We start from the raw sequence: 20,541 nt of genomic DNA, 5'->3' as shown, positions 1-20,541 counted from the left end.
CAAAATTTTCAGAGATGCTCTGTGCAAAGTGAAGCATTTGTCAGTAAAACTAATGAAGGGATCAGGATCCGAACACTTCTGTGCCTCCAAAACTCCCCCCTTCCTAGTACTTTGCACACACCTAGCAATATTCACCACGTGATCGGCCTTTTTAGTGCGAGGGTTGATTCCTTGAAGCAGCTGCTCCAGTGGCGTGACAATAAGAGAAAGGTGGCTCTCCCGCAACAAATCCATAAAAAGATTCTCCTTCTGTAGGGTTAAGTCCAGAAGTGCAAGGCAATACTGTACAGCTTTCTCTAAATGCTTCTTCCCTGCAGTGCACAAACCACAAGAAACAAAGGAGCAGTTAAATAGACTACATTCATAAACCTCGTTTATCAAGCCCTGCACCAAGAAAGAACTTGTCAGTTGTCTACTGCTAGGAAAATTCCCCCCTGCCCAACATCATTTTTATATGTTTTATATGCAAGAGAAACATCTAATTGAAGATATGCAATGTCAGCTTTAAATCCTACTTAGTATGCATTTTAATTTCACATGAAAAATAAATTCTAGGCACATACCAGGAAATGGAGCATAAGTATCAAGCTGCTTAACCCCTTCTTCAAGCAAACTAAGGGACAGTTCCAGCATTGGGGACTCATTCAATAGATGATACATCAAATTGAATCCAGGTGGTTTATATGCTATTATTTCTTCTCCTAAAGCGAGAAGGGGGGAAAAAAATTAACATTAATAGAAAAGATTTCCATTACTCAATGTGGCTAGCCTGAGCTACAAAATGTAACAGTTCCTGTTGTTGTTGTAATCAACACCTAAACAGATGAAACATACTGCATACAAAGTCTTCAGAGGTTTTCTTTACAAATAAGCCATTTAGGTAATCTTTAAATTTTGGAAAAAGTAGTAATGGCAATTATCATTACTTTTCAGTATCTAATAGCCCAACTTCAACTTTAACCAGTCAGACTTCCCCTAAGTAGACATGACCTTGGATTCAAATTAATGCAGACTTTATACCAAACTGAAGCTACATTAAATAGTTTTGCAAGACTGAGAAGTAACCAGAAAAAATGTACATCCCCCCAAAGCTGCTTGAAGACCCGGGATGAGGGGAAAAAGCATTTCCAGAAATCAAAGCTGAGACTTTGGTCCCCTGAACCCCGAATGCTCATAGTGTACAGATATTTGCACGTCTGTTGCAACAATGTATGCAAAAATGAAACTATTAGCCTAAAACTCAAAGACCCTCATGAAACAAGAAAAAGGGAATGTCAAGACTAATGTTTCTCATTTATCTAGTCTCCTAGTAAACTATGGTGGATAAAAGCAGGTGAACATTAAGAATCTTTTTTAGCATGCAAGTGGGAATGAAGATGCAGTTTCTTTTTGCATCAGCTTAAACAGTGTCCTCCTCCCTTCCATTCGTTCCATGTCTGTGCTGCTCCCCAACACACTAATAGATGTGCTGTGCCACTGTGGAGCCACACAGTGCATCAGTTCAAGAAATGGATCTAGTAAAAAAGATCAGTTTTAACCCATTTCTCCAATATATCATGTAATCATACAAACTGAAGGACTAGCTGAGGCCAGGAATAAACCAACAGAAATTGCTCAAGCCAGTTAAGCTGTCAAGAACTGTTTGTCAAAGCACAGAGCACACAGGTCTCCCAGATTGAAGCAAGCTCACTGGAGAGGTAATTCTTAAAAGTTGTTCACTTAAGGAGTAGTTCTCACAGCTCTCTACTGCTACAAATTCACAGCCGTAAGGATGGCATTCAATCTTGAGAAGAAACTTTGCATTAAAAAAAAAATCTGCAGCCCAAATAAGCCTTAAATTTCCTAGAATGAGGCAACTGCCATCTACTTTGGTCTTTTAGAGAATAGTTATCCAGAACTAAATTACTTGGATCATAATTCTACTGCTACCGTCTACTCTGAATATTTAATGTATAAATAATATTTATATTAGAGGCTATATCAAATACACAGACACCTTTAAATTAATGCTATGAATAGTGGTGATTTAGATGCAAACCAAAGAAATCCACAGAAACAAGCCCAAAACAAAAGGTGTTTCTTTAAGTGTCAAATGCTGCTCTTCAATCATATCGGCTACACAAGACAGACAGAAGTCGTCCTCCTAGTAGAGCTAGGGAGGTAGGAGACAGTGTACGTGAAGCCCTAATGAATCGGCAACATAGGTCCCAATAGTATGTGGACATTTTTTAATGTCTTCCTATCTTAAAGCCTTGGTCTAGCTTTCTACCAACTCTACTTGCACTACTAAACAAGACCACAAGATAGAGGCAAGAGAGCAAATCAAGTTACGATTCTGTTTGTTAGTGAACAAATGAACAAGTTAACCTTGTAACTCCACATATTGGTCCACAAAGTCTTCAAGTTGAGGTTCATAGTCCCGCAGCAATTTGTAAAACACTTCCAGAACTACCTCAGCTACTTCCCACTGTAGATAATCACAAAATAAAGAAAAAGTCATACACAGGGTAAGATTGACACTGCAGCAACAAGACCAAGATGACAAAGAATACAACAGGCAGCGCAGTGATGTACTGGATCAGAAGTACGGCATGACCATCTAATTCTGAGATACTATCCAACAACACTTATAATTCAACACATAAAATTATTTGAAAGGCCAAACTTTCTTCTGAAGTAAAATGGAACACTAAAACAGATTTATTGCCTGTTCCAGGCTCTATTATACAATATACATATTAGTATACTGAAACTACAAGCAATAAAGAGTCTTTATTAGGTATACAGCTAATAACAGATCATCAATAGTTTCCAGGATAGAGTTTAGCATGCACTTTCATCCAGAAGTATCATAAAGGAAACTCAAATTCCTTGATTCAGCAAGTCAAAAATATTCTCTTAAAGTAACAATGAGGAAAGGACAAATCTAACTTGTAGATCTGGGCACATGCTGTTCAGAAGTCGTTAGCTATGTAGTAGAGTTGCAGAATCCTGTATAATAAATTAAAATTTAGAAATATAAACTTTTTATTTTTTGAAAGGATACTTTATACAGGCTCCTTTAGATAGTTCGTAGATCCTGACCACCCATGAGTTGAAAAATCACCTGCTTACAGAATCAAAATACTGAACTGCTCGAGGTTACCTCTGCTGCATCTAACTTGCACAGCTTCTCAAACAAATCTAAGCCACATCAGCAGTGCCAAATCATTTGAACTACATCCTAAAAAACCCCATATTTTTAAAACAAAAATTACTTTTTCAGCAGCTCTCCGGTAAGCTCTGGTGCGGAATCGAAGAAACACAGAATCCCTGAGGAACTGGAGATAGGGATCAAAGCCTGGTGGACGGAGACCTGCTCCCAAGTTAGAGGGGAATGAACTCTCCACTAGTGTGCTGATGAGTCGACAGAAGGCACGGGTTAAAGGATATTCCTCACAGCGGGACTCAATTTCATTCAATTCAACCTTCCCAAGATGACGGAAAAAACAGAAGGAGAAATATCAAAGATTTTGAGGGAGAAAGAAACAGGTGAGAGCAAATAATATAAGGGCATCATCTGTGAATTACTTTACCGTTAATTGACCTTGCTGCATTTTTGTCTACAGTACACCACAAAGCAAAGACAGTGAAGCAACAGTACTGTCGTTTCAGTTCAGCAACATCATCTTCATTCATTTCTGAGCTACCAGAAGACATGCCTCAACATTTACATACTTTGTTTTTATTTACCACTGTTATTAGAAGTGAGCTGTACTAAGATGTAACAAAAGTGAGGACAGTTTAGGAATATAGGAAATCTTACTAAGAAGCGCTCATAAGGAATTTGAGGGTTTAGATGTTGCTCTGTTACTAGTATGAAGCTGCACTAGCCTCATAAATGGATAAAATTTCTAGAAATTACAAGCAGGCCTGAGAGTAAATTAAGAAGCAGTGCAATAACAGTGCCTATTCCAAGGCTTTCCCATGGACATGGCAGCAGATGCAGCCTCTGCAAGTGTTTCCCAAACTCGTATGCAGATGGTCAGAGAGGCTGCCTGGGTACAAGAGAAACCCTTACCTCAATACCAATTGCTTGTCGCTGGCCTGGACTTCTCACAGTTTGTAATACCTTCAAAACAGAAAGAGAAATTAAAACAGACAAATATTAAACATACTCAAAGTGTATCTCCATCATTTCTATCAGGACTAAAAGATACTCACCACTTTTTAGCTGTAAGAAGTATTCTCTTAAATCCATTTAAAAGGTAAAAAGCTAATTTTTTTCTGTCTGAAAGGTTGGGTTATATGTTGTACACTTGTATGCTTCTAGCTTTATTTATATCCTCAAGTATCTGTATCATGTTTATTGTTAAACAAAACAAAGAGCATACATACTTTCACATTAATGATTTTTGTCTTATAGCGGTTACGGAAAAGACATTTCCCTTGTTATCCCTTACAACAGTGTATTTTAAGGAGTATCATAAATTAGGAAGCCAAGGCGGTGAGCATTCAAAATACTACTATTATAAGTTGTCATTACTGTCAGGGTCTTTTTATTTGTAATTAACAATAAACCAGCAGTTGCAGTTGAAATGCCTGATGTTCTTCCAATAAAACAGCAACTAGCCTGAACCGTAATAGACGCTATAAAATAAGCCCATCCTATTATGATTTTTCAATTAACAATACAAAAAGCATTTTCACTTGATACTCATCTTCCTTAGGATTAATATTTAAAATTTTCTCTGAAATCAAGACAGCAGGGAAAAAATGCTTTTTTAAAAGTTAGAGCTTTTAATATATATCTATCATTTGCCATTTAAATGTAAAAGTTGACAACAATAATCTGTAAATTACAATTAACTTCCCTGAAAATTAAACGCCTGAAAGTGGAGCTTTTTAGCTAGTCCCTTCTCTCCAAGAGTACCACTTACACCAGAAGAATCTTACCAAAAAAAAAAAAAATTTCCCCCACAGAAAAATATGTAACCTGCAGAATATTGATTACTGGTGACACAGACTGAGGAAAACACATTGAACACACAGGACTGTCTTTTAGAAAACCTGTATTCATGTAAAATAAGCAGAGTCAATGAGATCTCTGAGGCATAAAATCATACTGTCATTTTCAAAATAATTTCGAAGTAAGAACTGCATTAACTAAGTGAAAAAGAAGACCATTCAACAATGTCAACAAGAAGATTTAAGAGAAAATGCAATACTATTTCAAATACACTGACAATTTCAATAGGTGGGATGCTATAGTTCCAAGCACTGAAAATTCTAAAATACCTGTGTATATTCCAGGGATTGCCAGAGTGAAGCAGCTATTTCAGGAGATCTTCCAAAAGCAGTAAGTGTTTCTAATAGCTCTGCTTTCAAAATAGGAGGAATGCTGCACTGCAGAAGTCCCAGAATGACCACTACTGGTGTCCACTGAGGGTGCTCACAAAGAGCTAAGCGAGCGTTCTCACTCTACAGAGTTTAACAGAAAACAAAACTGCAGGTTATTACTTTGAAGATTATTCATGTCTTACAATCTTTAATTCACGGTTAAGTATCAACAATTCTGCTTCATACTTGAAGGTACACCAGACATCAGAAGAATGGCAGACTATTCCAAAACAAACAATTTTAATGAAACAAAAAGCCCAATTTAATGACTCAGAAGTATTAGAATTGTGCCTATCCATACAGAAAAAATGTGCACAATATAAGCTTCTTATAACAACTCTTTTTTTTTTATTTTATTTTTTTTTTTTTAGTAGACACATTCATGGAATTAGTCTTGAATAAGTTTAAGTACTTAAACTCTATAGATAGCTTCTTCAAGCACTGGTAGAGTGACTTTATCAGTATTTCTATTATGAACTTAAATTGCATTTGGATATTTGCTTAGGAACTTTAGGAACCTAAAGGAATTTGCTTAAGTGTTAACAGTAGAGTCATCACCAGTGTAAGCTAATTTTAGGCTCTCAGATAAACACTGGACAGGAACAAGCCTCTAGATTCATCCCACAATAATTCCCTGCATCCTTAGAACAAATTTTCTTCTTCCCAAGTTATGGATTGATGACACCAGGAAATATTAGTTTTAAAGAGTTCCTTTTTCCCCATGCTTATCCGAAGTTCACAAGACAGCTCACATAGGAACACCCCTTCATCATCACTACCAAGGATTATTTTTAAAAAGCCTAATTAGTTTCACTGATCTGTCTTATGTTTGTGTCAGCAAAACCAAGGGTATCTCACTAAATCACAGATTTTTCAGGCTGCAGGTCTGGTGGGTACTGAGGAGCTGAAATCCACACTATCCAGAATTACCGAGACAATTCAAATCGAAAACCTGCATTGCAGTTTTATTCTCTTGGAATCCTCCCCCAGTCAACTCATGGCATGCTTTACTAGTTTGGGGATGTTTTAAATCTAACTCTGGAGGGAAGTTTCACAGTTGATCAGGTTGCTTGTGAAACTTCTATTTCCTTTTAAATTCATTTATTATTTTTGCCTTTTCAAACTCATAATCAAATGCAAAGAACTCTCCCACCCCATAGTCATTTCTTCTAAATATATCTCACTTCTTAAAGACATCTCCATGACACCAAAGTGGCAGGAAGTCATGAAAATCATCCCCCCAAAACACCAGCAACACAGGGAAAGGTGTCATCTCTTCCTGCTTCACCTGGACCATGTGTTTGGTCGTAACAGTTATTCCTGATGTCTCCCACACTTCTGAAGTTCACTAATCAAATGACAACTGCTAGTTAAATTTGCCCTACATACCTTTTTATTCAAATGAACTTCTCAGCTAAATTATGACGTTTTGCAAGAAATAAAATGCACTAACAAAGAAAACCAAATAAAAGGTTACTTACCCAATTTACTATAACAGTGGTCAGCTGTAAAAAAGCAATTAATCCGTCCTGTTCTTTCTGTGTAATTCCTCGGAGAGGCAGGTGACGATACTGGACACTGTCTGCACTTGGCAAGTCCTTCCTTAAGTGCTCATGATAAAGCATCAAAGAGTGGAAGAAATGCTCCCAGGAGACAGGGCTGCCACCTGCTCCTTGGATGTTTTCCGCTACAAAAATGACAAACAGGTGACAAGATTGTCTTTCTACTTTTTCACAGGGTGACAAGTAGGGTAGTTAAATTTAAAAGGAAAACTTTCTTTCTTATCTAGAGGAAAAAAATAAAGTTCAAAGTAAAGCTATTGTTTCCGAAACCAGTGTTTCTGGTTTGGGGTTTTTTGTTGGGATTTTTGTTTTGGTTTTGGTTTTTATTAGAGACAGAAAGGTGCTAATATGAAAAGCCAGGACAAAAAGTTTTCCATTTTTTTGAATCAGAATGTTTGCAGTATTATTTGTATCTTCAGAGGGTGGGGGTGGGGGTGGGGGTGTGCCAATTTGATCAATGCAAAATTAATGCAAAACACAGGACTGACCAGCATCTCTTACTTTGAGAAAGCGCTAATATATTACATGTATCAAAAAAATTCTAATGGAACAAAGTACTTCTGAAAAAAGTCAGCTCAGGAAATACATTTCCAAAATATACATCTTAACTTTAAGACATTACTCATTTTATAGTTTACAATAAGCAATACTGATACTCTTCATCTCTTATGGTGTTAAGACACAACTTTTTTAAAAAACACATTCCTACACTATGTGAATTACTTGCTAAGGTGCTCAGACATTTAATTACCTAATCAGTCTTTTTTTTTTCCCAGATTGCACTTTCAAGTGAAGCCTTCCCATTTCATCTTTGTACTAATAATGAAATGTTGAAAGTATGAAACCACAATTCACCTCAAATGAGTCTGTACTTTTCTAAAGAAAAATAGTTCAGAAAGAGCTGAAATGTCACTTTTCTTACCATGACTACTGCCATTGACTTTTAGCAAACTAAAGCAGTAATGAGCACACTGAGGCCCACTAGCCAGTCCCCGCAGCATTTTCAAGTATGGGATGTAAATTGTGGAAGGAAGTAGATCTCCCATTTGCCTAACAAACTTTGACAAGACAACCTAGAACAAATAAAGATCGGTGTTTAAAAAATGAATTAAATCTGAGTATTTTAGGAAAAGAATAGGCAGCCAAAGTCAGAAAACAGATTCTAATGTGATCAGGGAAGGGTAGAGGGGTGGAATCACAACTCAGGGAAAAAAAAAAAAATCCTTTGTAGATGGGCCAATTCAGTTTCCCAGAAGGTGAAAAACATGTTGCAAACAGGAAATAAACAAAAGAAAATAAATCATGCAATTGCAAAGTATACTAACTTTCCAATTCTGTATTTCTAGTGATAAAATTTACTTCAGCTCACAAATGCTGCACAGCAGTATTATTAACACATCTCCCACTGCAAGTTAAGTGGTATTGGGAAAGAATTCACTATGCTTGTCATGTCCCTGCATAGTAACTCACACACACAGTGGTTCCTCCGAGAGTCCTATTAGGGTGTTTGTAGACTGCACCAGGCCCTAACTTAAATCGCCTGGATTGTGAATGTGTCTTGAGATGCATCTGATACATCTCATACTAGGTTTTGCCTAACACTGCATGGTCCTTCAAGAAGCATCGAAGGCTGATAACATCTCAGGTATCTAAAGAGTTTTGGAATGTCTGCTTCATCTGTTTAGGTTGCTTCTTCATTCTAATTTTAACTGCTGTCTCTCATGGGCTATACCTTTTGGGCTTTAAACAACCACAATATTCTTCAGAATTTTTACCCCCCAAAATACCATCAACTACAGTTAATGAAGGTTTTTTACAGTTAAGGAATTTAACTTCTCAGTTACACCAAAAAGGTATGTAGAGCTCATGAGACAGAAAACACAAGAGCACTGTTACCAGAATTCATTTAGCAACTGCAACAAAATCAGACCTAAAAAAAAATTTTCGCAGAGGTTTGTTAGGACTCTTTCTTGCTAATTTTATTGACAACCATGAATGACTGACAGTAGCTCATGTTAGAGCAACCAACAATAACCATGTCATGCAGAACAGGACACATGCAGATAAGCCACTAAAAAAATGTCTCCTTAGAGGCTAGCTGTATTAAGTATACCAGAAACTTTGTTGCCTGTTTTTTATACTAGTTTAGTTTCAAGTCACTAGTAATTACTAAAGAAAATCTAGATAACCTGGCGCTGAGGGGGGCGCTGATGAGCTACTCCAAGGTAGGACCCCATGATGGTAGATGTCTGCAAAGGCTCTGATGGACACCAGTATTCAAGGGCAAGCTCCAGATTAAAGGGGTCTTTCCTATACAACTCAGCAATCTATCAAAGAAACGAAGGTGTTAGAAAAATATCAACCATATAAAGAAAAACCAATTACTTCAACAATATGCACAGCTACTAGATAAACTAAACGTGTCTGAGAGGCAAAGCATCCCACAGCTGGTGCTCCATTCCTTACAACTCACTGAAAATTACAGCCTCTAAATAGCAATACCAGAACAAATGACAGCCAGAGAAATTCAAAATACACACATAAGTGAAACTTTCATAACTTTCTACCTAATTAATATAGATTAAATCATTGCCAAGAAAAGTGTCATTTCTCCTTAAAAACCCACTTGTGTACCTTGATATATTAACTCAGAAACAAGTTAGCCAGTATCAGGATTAGAAATCTTAACCATTATCTGAACATAAACATTCTTCATAGTAAATGAAGAAGTAGAAATTAAAATCTAAGTTTACTATGTATCTCAGAGCTACTTAAGAAAGCATTTTACTATAAATTTTCCTGTTATGTCCTACAGCTCAAAGGACTACCTTTGGAAAAGACAAGCAGTCTTTAATATAGGGATTACTATACTGAAAACTGCATACGTGCACATTTTCATGCTAAATAAAGGGAAAGATACAAGTTTCTTAATTATTCATGAACAGAAAATATAAAATGAACCTGTTCAATATGCAAATCTGTTTTCTAATGTGGAGGGGGGGTGAAAGTGCAGTCAGGTAACCTTAATAACTAATATTTACATAAACCTATATATTTAAATTTAATTTCCAATTTATTTTATTTCAATTTTCTTTATTAAAAAATATGACAGAAATAGAAAGATCTTTCTTTTAGATGTGTACACCTGTGGTCAAAATTCTACTGAAGTTCAAGAACTTGTAATTCCAGCAGCCTTAATGGGGTCACCTTGCCCAGCCTACTCTATAGCAAATAGAAAACAGTCTTCCAAAATCCTCATTACAAATATAACACCACATGAAAATTATTTAAACATTTCAATTCTTTATTGGAATAACTGTCAATAGTAGAGGAAACCCCCTGAAACCTAATTATAGTTTACTCACAGTAAATAGGGAGAAATTTGAAGACTTGGAGAAACATAAAACACTGTGTAAACATTAAGATCTAGATACACAGTGGTGTTCCATTCCAAAGAACTTCCATGCATTTAGCCAGATCTCAACTCCAATGATAGCCTGTAGTCTTAAAATTCCTATTTCTAAGTTATGCTAAGATAATCTTATTATAATTTAAATTTTAGATATTAAAATATTTTGTGAAATAGCTTCAGCTCAAGAATCTTCAAACATAAGTATGCAGCATTTACGTACTAAACAAGAACTGAATGACACTTCATTAACATCAGAAGCCAAGACAGTAAATTAATGAAAAAGCTTTTTCATTAAAAGTTTACACGAAAAAAAAGTTACAGAAATCTACATAAAATTTACATGAAAAAATATAGAAAGTGTGTATATTTACAGGAAAAAAAATCCCTCTGATCCAAAAAGGGAAAGATACAGCACTGTATGTTATCACTCTGATATGGGTTTTCTGATGAAGGAAAGTCAATCACTTTTTGCCACACTAATTTATAAGGAAAATAAAAATAGGGCTTACTAAAAGCATTAAATGCTCCAGATCTCTCCGAAGGGAAATAGGTGGTTCGTTACCCATCTGAATACTCATGTGGATCATGCGAGCATCTTCATCAGCACGGTTTCTCAGCTGTTTCACCTACACAATTCATGAAGTGGAAAAAAAACCAGTGGTCTGTATTTAGCTAAGAATGAAACAGAACAGAAATAACAGAATTTTCTACACCATCTACTAAAATCTAAGAAAGGAAATGAACTTGAACATACATGACAAGAATATTCAATTATTATTTTTTTTTAATCCACCCCCAAAGAGTTACATTCAAAGATATATTCACTTTCTTACTGTCAAGGCCCTCAGTTTAGAACTTATATCATGGGAGTTTTTCCCATCTGACTTCACCAGATCCTCTGGTTTGGCCTCAAAAGGTGGATCCTTTTCCTCTTTTTACTTCAAAAGCAAGATGGGTTATCTTCAAAGTCAGTCAGACCATTATCAACAAGCAGTGAAAAGAAACAAACACTAAAATAATGTTTTCTGTATATAGACCTGTGAATACATCTTTCTTAGCCATTTAAGGCCACTTCTACTTACAGCTACTTTATGTTTTGAAAAGTTTTGGATTGATGCAATTACTTTGGACCCAGTCTGTTGCAACTAAAGCATTACCATGTCAATAAATACTGGGGGGGGAGAACAACTGCAACAATTACAAAAAAGGAAAAAAGGCCTTTAATCAGTATCCTAATATTCCTTGTGTTGAAAAAAACTAATTACTAAACAAAAAATAGCTGACATTCTGATATCAAAAAGCCTTTGACAAAACACTCCACCAGAGGCTTATATAAAGCAAACAGACATGAGATGAAAAGTTAAGTTTTGTCAAATATTAAGCAGATATTGAGGAACAAGAAACAGAAATAAGTATCAATTCAACACAACAATAATTAAAGCAAGGTGATGGCTAATAGAGACTGGCTCATGGTCTATAATATATATTAATTTTCAAAACTGAATGAGCAGCAAAACAATTGTGTCTTATTAAGAAAAAATAGTTAAAAACTAGAAATAATTGTGGGAAGGGTCAGAGCAAACTAGCCAAATTAGTATACTAACAAAATTAACATACAGACAAAATAAGAGTGTTGATAAATGAAATAATTAATTATCTGAACAACTAAAGCTAATTCTTGAGTTCTGAATGTAATGAAGTAACCAAAAGATTTACCCAAATCACCACTGGCAAGCAGCATAAATGTTAAAACTATACAGAAGAGTTAAATAAAACGCTGACTTACAGATTTAAGTAAAACTGAACAAAGAGGTTTTGTATATATAGATACACACACGTATATATATACACACACAAAAAAAAAAAATCCTGCAAAACAGACACTTCTCTTGCTCCAAAATTTGAGATTCGGTAGAAGTAACTGAGTACATAAGCCAACCACAAACTGATAGCAGTTAAGACAAAAAATTCCTACACAGGGCTATATTCCCATTGCTTACTAACAAAGTCTTTCCTGCAAAACAACAAGTACTGACCTCTGTCAAATTGGAATACAAGTCAACGGTCAGATTTCTGCTTCTATCCTGTATTACAACATCTACTTGTAATAAAAAAAAAATATACATCTGTCTGCATCCTTAGGCATCAGCTATGATCAACTGCAGATCTGAACTAAAGCAAAAAAACTGAAATGGAAAAGAAATACTCTTCCCAGAGATAAAGCCTCCAATTCCATAATGCAACAAAGGTGAGAGATATATCAACAAACCAACCAACAGCCTTGGGATTTTCAGGCAGTTCTGTGGAAAACAGGAAACAAGGTCATACCTGTTCTAAAATCTAATATGGCAGCACCTTTAGTCTGGGTCAGTCTCCAGCTCTTCCACCTTGATTCGAAAATCTACTTTATATCTTTTTCGTAAAAACTGGTATTATGGGAGACATTTCATCTTTCATAAAGCAACAGCATTCAATGACCAGCTGCCTCATAAAAAACTTCCCAGTTCCAGACCCCTTTGCACTTGATTCTTAACAGGCTTCGGACATCTTACGAAGGCTGCATGCAATGGTGTTTTTTTGTAATACAGACACAGTAGCCTTTAGCAATCTTTGGAATATATGAGGAATATGTGACTTATATTTTATGGAAGTTCCTTAAACAATGTGGTAAGTGTATGCAGCACTTGCGGTATTACAGGCTGCCACTGCAGAGAAACATAACTGCAAAGTTATCAATGTGAACTTGTATGAACTGACATTATACTTGTTCATTAGATAACCTGTGGATTAAAAATACATCTTAAGAAAGCAACACGCAACACCAGCAGATTATAAATAAATTAGGATTAAACTTAAAAGCTGTCTACACCATGTTCATATATGCTCTCTAAGATTCTTAAGGCTCAAGTATTGTTTTTCCTGCCAATATTGTTCTCATTCTGCAAGGTTACAATAAATAAAATATATCTTTTAATACTTCTTTTTGCACATTGAAAAACGTAATTATTTGGCAACTCCAACTACAGCTCAATGAAGGTCAAAAAATAAAGCCTCCATCAGTTAAAAGCATTTTCATAGAAGTTTAATTTTCCATGTCTAGATACAAGGTCTTGCACAAAAGAAACCGTTGTAATTGCTTCGAATCAAAGCAATTCAATTGCTTGCAAAAACCCTTCTGCAGCATTTCTGCTGTTCTAGTGAAAACAGCTGCCCATTTTTCCAACAATTGATACTACTGAAAAAGCAGAAACCCTCTCCTTAAATATGGAAAAGATCACTAGTAAACGGATAAATTAAAAATGTGAGACAAAACCCGTAAGTTAATTTAGGTTACACTATTGTATCAAAAAAATACAATCAATATCCACATACATTGCCATCAATTTCAGCATTCATTTAAATTTTAACCATGTAAAACAAAACAAAACCACTACCACCACAAAAGCTTGCTCTGCAGATCTTGCAAATCTCACCACACTGAAGTGTTTTAAAGATCACATTCTACTTCAATGTGGAAAACAAACACCAAATCCTATGGATTCCATAAAGTCAGAAGTTTTTGCAGCTGCAGCACCTGAAGCTGAGGGTCGTAGCTGAATCTCTATGCTACCTGTCCTAATGTTAGAAACATAGAAGAGATGCCCACATTTCTCAAGCACTGCTGTTCACACAACAACTTACTTTCATTGGCATGAGTGCAAGGAAGTCTGTGACAAGGTTATGAATTTTGCGAATGTAAAATTCCTCCTGGTAGAAATTTTCAGACCCCACAACAGATTCAGTCAGGAACAGGAAGACATTATCAGCAACTGCTAGCTCTGCCATTGCTTCATCTGCCTCAGTGAATTCTGCAAGAGCTGGGCAACAAAAATCAAAAGAGGGGGAAAAAATAAATTACAATTATTTGTTACCAAACAAAACACATTTCAGAATACCCGGCTGACGTGCAAATCAACATGCTTCTATCAACTATTATTTTTTGTACCCTACAGGAAAGCACCAGGCTGAAAAAGACTAGTTAATGTTGGGTGATGATCTCAACTTTCTTCTTTATTAAGTGTTAAAGTGCATAACCCATTTACCCAATCAAATCTAAGGCTGTGAGCCAAGAATCACAAACTAACCTTAATTAAACATAATTTATAATGTTTACATTTTCTTTACTATCTGTTCTGGAGTAGACTCAATTTTGACCTATTAGGGAGCCTGGAAAGCTTATGAAGTACAGAGACACACAAAATAAAATTAAAAATAGATTTGTCCTCTCAGGATACTGAGGTTTAACACTGACAGATGTAAAAAGTTATAAGCATAAATCTGTTCTTAATTTAAGTGTTCAAAAGATACTAAAGCTGCTAAAATGCAATCTTTCACACTTTTCAGTACATTAAAATCTCTTTCATTTCAAAGAGACACTATGAAATATTACTTTCTAATAACTAACTATTTCTAAACCTAAAAATGTGTACACTTCAAAGCAATTCATTCTCGACAACCAAACTCACATACTGAGAAAGCTTTACAAGAGCATCAATGGTAATTTTATCATAAAGGTAAATACTAACACTTCAAAAAGGTAACAGATACCTTGACTTACACCACTTGCAAACTCTGAATACTGATGTGTAGCAACTGCACTTCAGTTTTTCATTTACCTGTCACATCAGATAATTGGGATATTCCTCGTAATGCCAGTGCCCAGGCTAATCGAACAGTAGCTTGCAAGCCTGGTAATTTCCAAGGCTGTGACTCCTGAAGACGAGTGTGTATTGTTGCTATATACTGTCTTTCTGTTAGCAGAGGGAGCCGGTGCATCAAATCTTGAAGAACAACAAAAACAAACACAACACCAACACTCAGTAAATGAATGTGAAAAAAAACCATGCCAAATCCTACCAATTCGTTACTCAACAATAACAAAATTAATTAACCATTTATCCATCTGCACAGCATAACCTCTGGGAAAACTGCCAGCATTACCTTCACGATCCTCTGTGCCTTGTTCCAGAAAGCTGACATCAAAGCAGTAAAGGAGAGCCATGAGAAGAGACAAGTTCACGGCATCCAACGAGCCATCAGCTTCCACTGTTACTTTCTCCAGGTAACTTATGAGGATCAGAGTGTCATCCTTACTCAGTGGTGACTGGCAGGTCCAGACAAACAGACTTTCAGCCAAGGACTGTCGGCATTCTTTAATGAGGTCAGAAACCTTTAAAAGAAAAAAAACAAACAAAACCCACTGAATATAAATATTCTGGTAACGTTCAATTTGCTCTTCTCAGTCAATCAGGATGGCTAAGTTAAGTTTAAAATTACTCTAAAGACAGCAGCTACAGAAAAAGTTGGGTTTTTTTAATTGCTACACAACAAAAGGCACACTTCTGCTTTTTAAACGCATTCATATTTCCATGTATTTCATTTGAGGTGTGAGTAGATATCCTAGAATAAGTCTACATGCAAACCAGCATCTCTGTCAAAGCAGGAGACACGAATCTACACAGAACTTTTGTAGCTGTAAATGTATCTCACAAAAGTCACCATTTCCTATCCCTAAGACACAGCTGTAGTGGTTGCTATATTCAGATAAGGTCATATAGTCTCCCTCTTGCTCCAAAAGAGATGCCCTCAACTGACTATACAAACAGCTAACTTTTAAGACCTTGAGAAATATGAAAAGACATCTAAAATTGTAACTTTCTTCCTCCAGACAAAATATGGATATCAAGAATATAAACATAAATGAAACTATCATCCCCTATGATATGGAACAAATATCATGCCTGACATAAAGGCTACCAAGGATTTTCACACTAATTTTTTTTTTCTTTTTATTTAGCAAAATATTGCATGCTACGATACAATTAAGTACAATGGCTCTTGAAAACAAAGATTATCTCCTTTATAATGTTACACCAAAAATTACCAGTTTTCAAACAAGGACAAATACTTATTTAATTTGTTAACTCCACTCCTCCCCCCAAGCTGAGTTTTAACTGCTTTAAGTCTTACCAAAACAGTAAAAGTTAAAAAAAAAACCTTTAAAAATAAAAAGCCACTAATGGACTTTCATACTGGTCTTTGCAAAATTGTATTTTATTTAGCTAAATTATGAGCTTCTAATAATGTTCTTGCCTTGTATCCATTGAACCAGGTTAAATAAAAAATAAAGAGCTATAAGCATTCTAGCTCCAGTAAAATCACCCGCACAGTGACAAACAGAAAACCTTTTCAACATTTAATATAGCAAGAGATTTGCTCAAAGACTTCAGCAGAATAACAGTTCTAATGAATACAGAGGGAAATATGGCAGTCCACCTAAAAGGAAGAAAAAGAACTTCTAACATTAAGCATTAAATTAATTTTAAGGTAAAAATAAGGTACATTAAAGCAATTTTAGGTAAATCATAGGGATATTCTTTGAATAGTTTCTAGATTAATAGCAAAAGTATAAAATGACTTCTTTATTTGGTGGAAAACAAATTAACTGATTATAACATAGAATAATTTTCAGATATATCACCCATTAGAAAGAAGTTCAGAAATTAAAACAATGCTTTAAAATCTCCCTACTAGGAACATACTCTGCAGTTAGTCACAATCTCAATCAAGTTCAAGGATTACAAAAAAGAGAACTCATTTTCAAGCAGTTTTCACTTCACTATTAGAAACACTTCTGTTTGTATTAACACAATTGGATTATTAAAGAACATTATTTGTCTGACTAGACTTGGTTTCAATCTGGTTTAATAATTTGTGAATTTTTATTCCAATGGTGCTGATAATGGTAGCGTTGAGAGCAGAGGATCTAACATAGTGTTAAGAATAAAATTTAAAAAAAAAAAAGAAATTTTTACATAGTACAAATATTAGGTTTACTTTTTTACTGTCCTTGATTACACTTCTTCACTAAAAATAAGGTATGCCCTAGCATCAGGAAGCAAGATCAAAACAGAAATGCAGGAAGTAACCTGGATTCCACACTGGTATAGCATAAGCTGTGGAGTAATTAGTATGATTCCTCAGACAGTAACAGAGCTTGCAAAGGTAGAGTACAGAAACTAGTAATATAAAAAACCAAAAACCTCCATATCTTTTGGCAGGCTAACTGTATTCTAATCTGTGCAGTAATTCAAAAGAACATTCGTACCCCATGAATATTTACCTCTTTGCGATGTTTCTCACTACCCAGTCCTCGCTCTCTCTGGAGTTTATCAAATTCATTGTTCAAATCAATGTGAGACACAAGAGTGAGAATCTTCTGAGTCAAACCCTGCTCCATTAGATCATCTGTAAAGCGTGTTGTCATGGTCATTAACTCTTGACTATAACAGAAAGAACATAAATTTAACAATTAATCATACTATTTGCAGTCACAGAGGAAGTCTAAAATAATGAAACCCATCAAATGTATTTGCTGACAGAAAATGTACAACTACATTATATACATGACATAACTAAATGTGCATTGCTCATCAGTTTGCAGTGCCATCTCAAAACATTATGCTGAATGGATACAAAGTTCAGGTAACTGGGTTCAAGAACACGGAATATGAGAATACAACATGCATCAGATAGTTAAGAATTCTATCAAAAGGAAAAAGTATTATACATAAGATGTACATAAGTCACAAGCTCACATCCTCTTTCTTACTAGTAAATGTAACTGTCCAATTACATACACCCTACTGAAGTGGTAGAGCTAGTTCTAAAGTAATCATTTATTTTATGTTTCAGAATGTATATTTACACCAGAATATATATTTTAATCTTTCTTTAGTTGAGCAATCACTGTGCATTGGAAGTAAACACTGCATACTGTTTTATACTTTGAAGTCTGAAATACTACATTCATCAGTAGATAGGGCATCCTTTTTGAGTAAAGGTAGGAGCACGATTCTCTTGTTTTGCAGGCATGGGAAGTCAGAACACAGCAAGGGCAGAAACTCAGTCTCTGTAATACTTAGTGACCATCACTAGTTAAAGCAACTTTGACAGGGAGGGTGTCTGAAGTAAAACACTGCCAAAAGGTGAAGAAGCATGAAAGAACTGCAAGTAAAATGGATATCCTTATAATCCAATAAAAATATGCCTAAGGAAAAAGGAATGTTGTGCCTAAAAAACAAACATGAAAGTAGCTGCATCAGGTTATGAGAAACAAACGAACTTGAGAATATTCACATTCCCTTGAGTCTAACTAGTCCTAAAAGCACTCAAAGCAGAAAGCTTTGATGAGTTCATCACCACAATACAGACCTGAGTTCCAATGTCCATGTCTTGCCTTGGCGTGACTGGATGAGGGTTCTCAATGAATTGGCAATGCATCTTTTCCCATCCCAGTACAACAGAACAGCCACTAGACCTCTTGTAAGGCCAGGAAAATGAGGTTGCTGGTGTTCTCCTATTGAATGAAAATGCACAAAATAGTCACAGGAAGTTTAACGTACACACCTTGGTAACAGCTCTCTTATCTTTTTATTTCTATTGGAAATGCAAGTGTACTATTCAAAGCAACCACAGTTTCTGATAGAAAAATTTGATAGATAGAAAAACTATCACTAATGTGTTTCAGGCACTTAAAAGAAATCACAGATATTTTGGGTACTATTATTAAAATTGATACTCAACTATTAAAACATCCGAAAATTTAAAAAGAAACAGAAGTGCAAGTTCAGAAATATCCTAGTCCAAATGGTATTTGCCACTGATACCTAGCCGTCTTAATAATCAACTCAAGATGATTATCAGCAAAATAAGTTTTGTTTATTCAAGATGAAATTATCTGTCTGAATTTACACTGAAAATTCAAGTTCAAAATAGAAAGTGAGGTTGATTTGAAGACTGCTTTCCAAAGGTGACAAATTCACAAGCTACTTCTTTAATGAATTTTTTAAAAGTTAATGATCAACAGTAGCTAGTAATGATAACTAACAATTATATTTTAATAACTCTGAAATCAGTTTTTATATGCAAAGCATGTGTTACTTTCCAGATTACTTCCCTTACTAATCAGTTATTACATTACGAACCAAACAAAGTCATATATCAATGTAAAACTAATACATAATTTGAAGAACCAGTAACTATTATGCTGCTTTATGGAAAAATTCTCAATCGATTATTTTTAAACTATTTTTACATTCAGTGATGAAGTAAATCATAAAAAAAACTCAGATGATTCCCCCTTTTTGCAACAGCTGCATAAAATGTGAACATTAAGGTTCAGAACACTGTTATCATATCACATTACAGTAACAGCAGATTTCTTTTTAAAAACATTTCACGTTAGGAAGCTAAGGCCTTGATTGAATCAGGCATTTGTGTTAAGCATATGCTCAAATAAGAAGGCCCTATTTAAGTTGTATTTCTCCAGCTCTTAAATATTTTCCCTTCTCACCAGCTAGAAGGAGCTCAACAGCTGCCAACTCTCCAATATCAAAGAGGTCACTGAGGATAAAAGCTTCTCTGATGAGTTGCTCTGGCAAAAGCCTAGTTCCCTGCTGACCCTGGATAGCAACCCCTTCTGTACTTGCTTTCTGAATTTTCTCATGCTGCTGAACATTCTTTGGCTGCAAGAGAAACAAGCATTGGAAGTTACTCAAAATGGCAAGATCAAATAATGAATAAAGCTTTACACATTAATCGTTCCACACAAATACAGTTCTGGCAGGTTAGGTTGTCATCATAAAAACAAAGGCAGTGTTTTTAAACACAGAGATAGTAAAGGCATCCTAAAACTGCTTCACATTTGCACAGCAAAGGTCTTTTTGTGGGGACATACCAAAATAATCTTAAATATCTCATTTACTCAGAATAATGAAGAGTGAAAGTAAATTTCGATACAATTCTTAACAGGAATTTGTATCAGCTTAATGAAAGACATCTAGGTTGTTGATCAGAACTGCTGCATTACTCCAAGGCACTGCTTTCTACATCATGCTTTTTTCTATTAAACTTAGACACTAAAATATACTGATGAAACTCCATAGCTGACTCTCACATTTTCTGACTATCAGTTTAAAAAGCTATATACTATTGCATAAGTAAAACCACTGAAAGAGAACATTTTTCTAGTTGCTACTTTGTGATCCATCAGCCAAGAAACAGGGAGTTTCTCCACATCATCTCACATTCCTAACAAGACACATTCTATATTTCGTAAATTCATGTGTTCACCTGTTCTGTACATTC

At 35.3% G+C, this 20,541-nt stretch overlaps 1 protein-coding gene across 1 annotated transcript in view; it reads right to left on the bottom strand.

Moving 5' to 3' along the window:
* Positions 1 to 20,541, bottom strand: part of NUP205 (nucleoporin 205) — a 52,762-nt gene that overhangs the window by 26,631 nt on the left and 5,590 nt on the right. Inside the window, exons 3-18 of the mRNA XM_055711122.1 lie at positions 19,748 to 19,919; positions 18,607 to 18,751; positions 17,516 to 17,675; positions 15,334 to 15,562; positions 15,009 to 15,173; positions 14,035 to 14,210; positions 10,863 to 10,979; positions 9,131 to 9,268; positions 7,864 to 8,014; positions 6,861 to 7,066; positions 5,278 to 5,460; positions 4,061 to 4,111; positions 3,258 to 3,467; positions 2,368 to 2,467; positions 564 to 701; positions 122 to 311 (exon numbers count right to left, since the gene is read on the bottom strand). Of these exons, the coding sequence (XP_055567097.1) occupies positions 122 to 311; positions 564 to 701; positions 2,368 to 2,467; positions 3,258 to 3,467; positions 4,061 to 4,111; positions 5,278 to 5,460; positions 6,861 to 7,066; positions 7,864 to 8,014; positions 9,131 to 9,268; positions 10,863 to 10,979; positions 14,035 to 14,210; positions 15,009 to 15,173; positions 15,334 to 15,562; positions 17,516 to 17,675; positions 18,607 to 18,751; positions 19,748 to 19,919 (2,531 nt within the window). The remainder of the gene's footprint in view (positions 1 to 121; positions 312 to 563; positions 702 to 2,367; positions 2,468 to 3,257; positions 3,468 to 4,060; positions 4,112 to 5,277; positions 5,461 to 6,860; positions 7,067 to 7,863; positions 8,015 to 9,130; positions 9,269 to 10,862; positions 10,980 to 14,034; positions 14,211 to 15,008; positions 15,174 to 15,333; positions 15,563 to 17,515; positions 17,676 to 18,606; positions 18,752 to 19,747; positions 19,920 to 20,541) is intronic.

The sequence above is a fragment of the Falco cherrug genome, chromosome 5 (genome assembly GCF_023634085.1).
Source record: "Falco cherrug isolate bFalChe1 chromosome 5, bFalChe1.pri, whole genome shotgun sequence".
NCBI classification, from domain to species: domain Eukaryota; kingdom Metazoa; phylum Chordata; class Aves; order Falconiformes; family Falconidae; genus Falco; species Falco cherrug.
This window is presented reverse-complemented; position numbering and strand designations above follow the sequence as displayed.